The following is a 10115-nucleotide window of genomic DNA, read 5'->3' as shown; positions in this document are numbered from 1 at the left end:
ATTATCTTGCTATAGGATGAACCCATAGCCTGGAGGTATGTTCTGGTCATTATCTGCTGTAGGATGAACCCCATAGCTGAGGTATGTTCTGGGTTATTATCTTGCTATAGGATGAACCACCATAGCCTGGAGGTATGTTCTGGGTCATTATCTTGCTATAGGATGAACCCCATAGCCTGGTGGTATGTTCTGGGTTTATTATCTTGCTATAGGATGAACCCCATAGCCTGGAGGTATGTTCTGGGTCATTATCTTGCTATAGGATGAACCCCATAGCCTGGAGGTATGTTCTGGGTCATTATCTTGCTGTATGATGAACCCCATAGCCTGGAGGTATGTTCTGGGTCATTATCTTGCTGTAGGATGAACCCCATAGCCTGGAGGTATGTTCTGGGTTATTTATCTTGCTATAGGATGAACCCCATAGCCTGGAGGTATGTTCTGGGTCATTATCTTGCTATAGGATGAACCCCATAGCCTGGAGGTATGTTCTGGGTTATTATCTTGCTGTAGGATGAACCCCATAGCCTGGAGGTATGTTCTGGGTCATTATCTTGCTATAGGATGAACCCCATATCCTGGAGGTATGTTCTGGGTTATTATCTTGCTGTAGGATGAACCCCATAGCCTGGAGGTATGTTCTGGGTTATTATCTTGCTGTATGATGAACCCCATAGCCTGGAGGTATGTTCTGGGTTATTATCTTGCTGTAGGATGAACCCCATAGCCTGGAGGTATGTTCTGGGTCATTATCTTGCTGTAGGATGAACCCCATAGCCTGGAGGTATGTTCTGGGTTATTATCTTGCTGTAGGATGAACCCCATAGCCTGGAGGTATGTTCTGGGTCATTATCTTGCTGTAGGATGAACCCCATAGCCTGGAGGTATGTTCTGGGTTATTATCTTGCTGTAGGATGAACCCCATAGCCTGGAGGTATGTTCTGGGTTATTATCTTGCTGTAGGATGAACCCCATAGCCTGGAGGTATGTTCTGGGTCATTATCTTGCTGTATGATGAACCCCATAGCCTGGAGGTATGTTCTGGGTTATTATCTTGCTGTAGGATGAACCCCATAGCCTGGAGGTATGTTCTGGGTCATTATCTTGCTGTAGGATGAACCCCATAGCCTGGAGGTATGTTCTGGGTTATTATCTTGCTGTAGGATGAACCCCATAGCCTGGAGGTATGTTCTGGGTTATTATCTTGCTGTAGGATGAACCCCATAGCCTGGAGGTATGTTCTGGGTCATTATCTTGCTGTATGATGAACCCCATAGCCTGGAGGTATGTTCTGTGTCATTATCTTGCTATAGGATGAACCCCATAGCCTGGAGGTATGTTCTGTGTCATTATCTTGCTATAGGATGAACCCCATAGCCTGGTGGTATGTTCTGGGTTATTATCTTGCTATAGGATGAACCCCATAGCCTGGAGGTATGTTCTGTGTCATTATCTTGCTATAGGATGAATCCCATAGCCTGGTGGTATGTTCTGGGTTATTATCTTGCTATAGGATGAACCCCATAGCCTGGAGGTATGTTCTAGGTCATTATCTTGCTATAGGATGAACCCCATAGCCTGGAGGTATGTTCTGGGTCATTATCTTGCTGTAGGATGAACCCCATAGCCTGGAGGTATGTTCTGGGTTATTATCTTGCTATAGGATGAACCCCATAGCCTGGAGGTATGTTCTGGGTCATTATCTTGCTATAGGATGAACCCCATAGCCTGGTGGTATGTTCTGGGTTATTATCTTGCTATAGGATGAACCCCATAGCCTGGAGGTATGTTCTGGGTCATTATCTTGCTATAGGATGAACCCCATAGCCTGGAGGTATGTTCTGGGTCATTATCTTGCTGTATGATGAACCCCATAGCCTGGAGGTATGTTCTGGGTCATTATCTTGCTGTAGGATGAACCCCATAGCCTGGAGGTATGTTCTGGGTTATTATCTTGCTATAGGATGAACCCCATAGCCTGGAGGTATGTTCTGGGTCATTATCTTGCTATAGGATGAACCCATAGCCTGGTGGTATGTTATGGGTTATTATCTTGCTATAGGATGAACCCCATAGCCTGGAGGTATGTTCTGGGTCATTATCTTGCTATAGGATGAACCCCATAGCCTGGAGGTATGTTCTGGGTCATTATCTTGCTGTAGGATGAACCCCATAGCCTGGAGGTATGTTCTGGGTCATTATCTTGCTGTAGGATGAACCCCATAGCCTGGAGGTATGTTCTGGGTCATTATCTTGCTGTAGGATGAACCCCATAGCCTGGAGGTATGTTCTGGGTCATTATCTTGCTGTAGGATGAACCCCATAGCCTGGAGGTATGTTCTGGGTCATTATCTTGCTATAGGATGAACCCCATATCCTGGAGGTATGTTCTGGGTCATTATCTTGCTATAGGATGAACCCCATAGCCTGGAGGTATGTTCTGGGTCATTATCTTGCTATAGGATGAACCCCATAGCCTGGAGGTATGTTCTGGGTCATTATCTTGCTATAGGATGAACCCCATAGCCTGGAGGTATGTTCTGGGTCATTATCTTGCTGTAGGATGAACCCCATAGCCTGGAGGTATGTTCTGGGTCATTATCTTGCTATAGGATGAACCCCATAGCCTGGAGGTATGTTCTGGGTCATTATCTTGCTATAGGATGAACCCCATAGCCTGGAGGTATGTTCTGGGTCATTATCTTGCTATAGGATGAACCCCATAGCCTGGAGGTATGTTCTGGGTCATTATCTTGCTGTATGATGAACCCCATAGCCTGGTGGTATGTTCTGGGTCATTATCTTGCTATAGGATGAACCCCATAGCCTGGAGGTATGTTCTAGGTCATTATCTTGCTGTATGATGAACCCCATAGCCTGGAGGTATGTTCTGTGTCATTATCTTGCTGTAGGATGAACCCCATAGCCTGGAGGTATGTTCTGGGTCATTATCTTGCTGTAGGATGAACCCCATAGCCTGGAGGTATGTTCTGTGTCATTATCTTGCTGTAGGATGAACCCCATAGCCTGGAGGTATGTTCTTGGTCATTATCTTGCTGTAGGATGAACCCCATAGCCTGGAGGTATGTTCTGGGTCATTATCTTGCTGTATGATGAACCCCATAGCCTGGAGGTATGTTCTGGGTCATTATCTTGCTGTATGATGAACCCCATAGCCTGGAGGTATGTTCTGGGTCATTATCTTGCTGTAGGATGAACCCCATAGCCTGGAGGTATGTTCTGGGTCATTATCTTGCTGTAGGATGAACCCCATAGCCTGGAGGTATGTTCTGGGTCATTATCTTGCTGTAGGATGAACCCCATAGCCTGGAGGTATGTTCTGGGTCATTATCTTGCTGTAGGATGAACCCCATAGCCTGGAGGTATGTTCTGGGTCATTATCTTGCTGTAGGATGAACCCCTGACCAACTAGGCGCACACCAGAGGGTATTGCATGGCGCTGCTAAATGCTGTGGTAGCCATTTTGGTTCAGGGTGCCACTCACTCTGTGCAAGTCGTCGACTCTGGTTCCAGCAAAAGAGCCCCAGAACATCACGCTTCCTCCTCCATGTTTGACAGTTGGTGTCACACACTGAGGAACCATCCTTCCGCCTACTCGACGGCGTACAAAAACCCTGCGTGATGAACCAAAGATTTCATCGGTCCATAAGACCTTCTTCCAGTCTTCAGTAGTCCACTGGTGGTGCTTCATGGCCCAGACAAGCCTCTTTTTCTTATTTTCCATCTTAGCAATGACTTTCGTACTGCCACTCGACCTGTCAAACCTGCAGCTCCAAGTCTTCTCTTCACAGTTGAAACTGAGACTTGCTGACTTCGACCAGTGTTAAGCTGTGCTTGAAGCTGTTGTCCTGTGAGCCGCCTATCACGCAAGCTGTTGACTCTCAGAAACTTGTCTTCTGATTCTGTTGTGGCATTGGGTCTGCCAGACCTCTTCCGGTCAGAGTTTCCAAGTGCCTTTTGATGGTGTAGGAAACTGTACTCATTGGCTTTCTTTGCAATTTCTCTAAAGGAAAGACCTAGACTTTTAAGGGTTATAATGGTCTGTCTGTCTTCCTTTGTTTAATTGACTTTTTCTCACCATTATGATAGCAATATACTACTTCCTGCAGTACAATACTGTCCAAATAATGCTTAAGAGAGTGTAGTAACAGTCGGTTCCAACACTGCTTTTATACAGACGGAGGGTTTGAGAATAATCAACAAAACTTGGGACACCTGTAGGAATTGTTAGCGTCAACTTTCAAGGCTTAATTTACGTCCATTGCTGCAGAACAGCTGTAAGTTGTTAACCCTTTACTTGTTCCCTGAAAAAAGGCATTTTTTATAACTCTGAAATGTACCATATTTTTCAGTTTTTGGTAACCAAAACTTTTTTTTTAACCTCTGGCAGTTTACCGCGTACCTTTATACCATTTTAGGTTATTCACTGGACTTTCAATAAAATGTCAATAAAAACTGGAAAAATGGGGGTGTTCTAAACTTTTGACTGGTAGTGTACACGCACACTGAATGAATGACATCACAGTAATAATGGGCGGTTGTTAAAGCTATATCAGATCGAGATAAAGAAGGATGGAGGTAAGTAGCCTACAGTTAGAGGATAACACATTAATGCACAGACGATACAAGCTGTGTGTGTGTGTGATGTGTGACGTCTTTGTTTGTGTGTGCTTGAATGAAAACCACAACACCGTGATGGAATAACTTAGAAACAGGGAGGAGATGGAGGTAAGGAGAAAAGAGGAGGGAAGAAAAGAGAAAGAAGAAGAGGAGGAAGAGGAAGGACTGAGGAGGAGGTGGGAAGGTTGGCACCATCCATCCCCAGGACTGAATGGGGTGAATTGGGGAAGAATGCGGCCCTGTTTTTATGTGTTAGAAACAAAGAACACACCAACCATGTCTAAACCTATTAGGCTTAGGTTGTCACAACAACCTGTCAATATATTAGCATATAATAGATTATCCTGCAGAAAACACATGTAGTTTATAGAAAAATGTTTTCTACTGGGTCAAACTCAGTGGGCTAGCAAACTGGTGGCCGGACTAGAGATCTGTTAGCGCCGCTGGCAAAGAGACGGAGCGAAAAGTCGTAAATTAGCTGATTGATCTGGGTGAATCGGTAACAACACAATTTAAACACCAGGACAAGAGAGGACCTCTCTCTCTCTCTCTCTCTCTCTCTCTCTCTCTCTCTCTCTCTCTCTCCTTTATCTCTCTCTCTCTCTCTCTCCTTTCTCTCTCTCTCTCTCTCCTTTATCTATCTCTCTCTCTCTCTGCAGTGACGGAATCCAGTGCTATGTAAAAGAGGGACGGGGATGTTTCATCAATCATTTAATAGCAGATGTCAGTGTAACAGTATAGCTTCCGTCCCTCTCCTCGCCCCAACCTGGGCTCGAACCAGGGACCCTCTGCACACATCAACCACAATCACTCACGAAGCATCATTACCCATCGCGCCACAAAAGCCACGGCCCTTGCAGAGCAAGGGGAACAACTACTTCAGGTCTCAGAGAGAGATTTCACCGATTTAAACACTATTAGCGCGCACCACCGCTAACTAGCTAGCCATTTCACATCGGCCGCATCAGGATGGACAGAGATAGTTTCCCACATTGTTAAAAACACTGTACATGGCTTATAATATAACATTTCAAACGTCTTTATCCCTTTGAAACCTTTATGAGTGCAGTGGTTACTGTAAATTATTTTTTTAAATTATTGTTGATGTTATGTTTTGTTTCTTCTCACTTTTGTTCATTTCACTTGCTTTGGCAATGTAAACTTATGTTTCCCATGCCAATAAAACCCCTTTGAATTGAATTGACTTGAGAGAGAGTTTCAGACATGGCGTTAATAATCCATAATAACAACCATAGCCATCACAACTCGCTGTCTCACCTACAGTCAATTCGTATCCTTCCATTTCGCCTTCATCGTACTGAAGCACGTACCCTCTCTTCTTCCTCCTCTCTCCACCCCCTCCTCAAATCCCGCAATAGCCACACCTCCCATCCTCCCTCTCCGAGACACAGCCCCACACAGCCACCCCAGAGAGGGTAGAAAGAATCCCCCCACTGATCATACTAGTATAGACACTAATAACCCAGTAGGTTAGTAGCTTGACGATACCATGCTTTTCTCCCTTAACAGATTGGTCTTAATCCGAAATGCAGCATTAATGGAAAGACTAGCCTATTTTCTGCTCAGCCTGCATTTAGCCAATTAGGCTACTCCTCTCCTCCTCTGAGAGAATGGACAGATAAGGATGGCAGTGCAGGCTACATGATGAGTGGTGTGGTGCCATTTTAGCACATCCTGTCAGTAGACTTTAGTCGAATATGATAGGTAGGCTAGTATTCACTTGTGTTGATGACATTGGCCTACATTGAGAGAGAGAGAAAGCGAGAAAGCAAATGTTTTCGATATTGTGACACATAACCTACACCTACTGTATTTTCTCCCGTAACCTACCAGAAGAGTTGTATTATGCTTGTGTCTGTCGAGGGTCAGCCATAAATGGATTCTCGTTGAACCACCACCATAGCCTACACCAAATAAAAATGTCCAAACGATATTCACAACACGGGTTTATGACAGGCTACCATATCATTTATATTTATATAATTTGGCCAACCAGTACTGGGGAAATATAATATTAAACCGGGGAAAAGCCCAACTCCCATCCCAGCTTACCTCCGCGAAAAACGCCTCCATTCTTCTCTATGTTGCTGCCCGGCGCGCGTGAAGTCAGTCGTTGGGCAGACGCTTGTCCCAGTGTTAACAGAGAACTAAATCACAGCGGGCACCGGGCAAGCTCGGTATGGGTGGTGGTGGAATAGGCTCCTTGGTCCTGTTCGGTGGTGATTTCCATTCATTTGTAAGCGTCCCGATTTAAATCCGAACGGCTACAATCCCTGATGTGTGTGTTCCCACCCAAAGCGAACAGAGAGAGAGAGAGAGAGAGAGACACTCACACACCTCTTCTCCGTGTGTGCCGCTATAAAATTGTAAGATAAATCCCAAACAGGGAAGCCAACGGTTCCCTCTTCAGTCCTGACCGTGAACTGACAGACTCCACGGAGCGGCAACCGAGTGAGTGTTTGTCTGAAAACGAATAATGGTAAGGATAATGATTATGATTATGAGAGACAGAGTGAGGTAGCAACATTATCATCGCGTGCACATCTTTATCCAAACTGTTTGTCGCCACCACAACAGAGGACCTGATACCCGAGTCTCAGGAATTCTCTGTTTGTTTCTGAAGAGGAAAATAACAGGATGTGAACAGAGCTCGGAGCCACACACACACACACACACACACACACACACACACACACACACACACACACACACACACACACACACACACACACACACACACACACAGTTAATCATTGGACTAGTAACCGAAAGGTTGCTGGATCGAATCCCCGAGCTGACAAGGTAAAAATCTGTCGTTCTGCCCCTGAATAAGGCAGTTAACCCACTGTTCCCCGGGCGCCGAAGACGTGGATGTCGATTAAGGCAGCCCCCCCCCCCCCCCCCCCCACCTCTCTGGGTTAAATGCGGAAGACACATTTCAGTTGAATGCATTCAGTTGTACAACTGACTAGGTATCCCCCTTTCCCTTTCATTATGTGAACTTTGCCGCTCTGGGCTGTGACAGTGGCTGGGGTGAGTCACATTCCCTCTAGGCTGAAAGAGGATAGAACACACACGCATGTGCACGCACAAACGCACGCACGCACGCACACACACACACACACACACACACACACACACACACACACACACACACACACACACACACACACACACACACACACACACACACACACACACACACACACACTCTCTAACCCGCAAATACAGAAAATGCGCTATAGGCTACAGTCAAAAACGGCAGAAGGATTTTTTGACTGGGAGTGCAGGATTTTTTTTCTTCTGATTTAGATATGTTTCTGCATATAATTTCGGACATTTTGGCAAGCGATTTGTTAGTCAACTTGTCTATAATTAGATACATGTAGTTTCTCTTCTGTCATTATATGTTGCCCTAGAATACTAAATAAACCCTTGCTCAACAGAATAATGTCATAGATCGATAGAATGAATGCGTGAATATAGTTGACATCAGTAAAGTTTTCTCTGGCATCTTTCGCGGATTAAATACGTTTAGGGACTGTGATAACATACAATAACACAAATTTAAAAAACGGGTAGATTTTCTGTTCAAAATGTCCAAATGACATCAGTTTGACCGGTTGTAAGGAAAAAGAAAGCTGTGAAAACGACCCAACGTGTTTCTGATAAGATTTCAGTTCGGCTTCGATGCACATTTTATGTGGTTGAAATACTATCACCTTTTATTATGCTTTTATGTTGAAGACAGCCCCTTTACAGATGGTATCTAACTGAGCATTGCATTATCTCAAGAGGCAGAAATAAATAAATCATATTTCTCCATACCTGTTCCCAAGTCCAAATTTTGCCTACATTTGGTGTATAATATTACGGCAATAAATGCTTAATTCTGCAGGAGTTAATATTAAGACTATGTTAGAGGTTATAGACCTACAGTCTGTGTCCAGATTTCAGTTGACATTTAACCCATCTAAACAGAAGGCTACAGTTTTCTTGACGTGCCATAAGCCTATTTGAAGTCCCGTCTTGTGACTGTCGAATTTGTATAGCGCCTCACAATCATCACACATAACACAGCTGGCACTACTATTATCCTTTTTTACCACTTCACCAAATATTTTCCAAACATTACTTTTCTGTCCCTCCCTTCTGTTTATTTTCAACTCTCCTTTCGCTGCTTTTGTCTTTTCGAATTAAACTTCGACAATGTCCTTTTTGCCTCCGTGGTTTGACGTTAACTGTTTCTGCCCCGCGGATATAATAGCGTGGACTGCAGATTATTAGTCAACCTGCGCATCACTAACACACACACATACATACACACACACACACACACACACACACACACACACACACACACACACACACACACACACGCACGCACGCACGCGCTCACGCAGGCGCACGCGCGCGCTCACGCACGCACACACACACGCACGCACGCACGCGCTCACGCAGGCGCACGCGCGCGCTCACGCACGCACACACACACACACACACACACACACACACACACACACACACACACACACACACACACACACACCTCTGTCTTCCCTTCACTGGATCTATCACGTGAGCAGTATTCTCTTGTTCTCTCCAGATTTCCAGAAAGAGGGCACACGTGCTGGGTTTCCAATCTCAGCAGGGTGAGGTCTCTCTGGGGCATGGCATTGTCAAGCTCAGCCTGTTCCTCTGGAACCTGTATGAACCCACCATATGAGCGCACACACGCGCACACACACACACACACACACACACACCAGTAGAGCATTGACTGGCCAAGAGTGATGGATCCTAGGACAGAAACCGCCCTCAGGGCCAGAAGAGTTACTATGCCCTCTCTCTATCTGTCTCTCTCAGTCTCTCTGCGTGTGTATGCCCTTTAGGCATGTCACATGTTGTCTGTGGGAAATCCCATCACTCACAATGTCAAAGCCAATCAGTTTTATGGGGAAATGGCTGTAAATATATTTTTATCAACCTCTCTCTTTCTCTCTCTACCACGTTCTTTATCTTTTCTGTCTAGATACACATTTATAACTGTCTGAAATAAGAGACAAAAAGAGAGAGGACACCTACAGGCTATTCATCTGAGAGAGTGAGCACAGAGACAGAGAGAGATAGAGGGAAAACTATCCAACTCTGGTTCTGGAAAGCTACCCGAGTGCAGGGTTTCATTCCAGACCTGCAGAAACACACCTGATTCAGCTAATTATGGTCCAGACAGAGAGGAGACCTGGATCAGTGGAATATTTGAATCAGGTGTGTTTGTGATGCGCAAAAACAAAAGCTTACTTATTGTGAGGCTCTGGATGAGAGCATCTGCTAAATGACTCAAATGTCTGTGACTGGTGCGAATTAGCCAGTGGAGAGTAAAGCTTGTATCAGATCAGTTATAAGAAACAGCATCTTCAGATTGGAACATTATATGGTCACACATTTTCAAG

The 10115-nt window shown here is 45.0% G+C and overlaps 1 protein-coding gene across 1 annotated transcript in view; it reads left to right on the top strand.

The window, feature by feature from the left end:
* LOC120033231 (ubiquitin carboxyl-terminal hydrolase 40-like) overlaps positions 1 to 9388 on the top strand; it is a 22175-nt gene extending 12787 nt beyond the window's left edge. The window contains exon 19 of the mRNA XM_038979511.1: positions 9277 to 9388. Coding sequence (XP_038835439.1) covers positions 9277 to 9388 — 112 coding nt within the window. The remainder of the gene's footprint in view (positions 1 to 9276) is intronic.
* Positions 9389 to 10115: the final 727 nt, after the last annotated feature.

This window comes from Salvelinus namaycush, chromosome 40 (genome assembly GCF_016432855.1).
Source record: "Salvelinus namaycush isolate Seneca chromosome 40, SaNama_1.0, whole genome shotgun sequence".
Taxonomy (NCBI): Eukaryota; Metazoa; Chordata; class Actinopteri; order Salmoniformes; family Salmonidae; genus Salvelinus; species Salvelinus namaycush.
The sequence above is the reverse complement of the archived record's forward strand: the minus strand, read 5'-3'. Positions and strand labels throughout refer to the sequence as shown.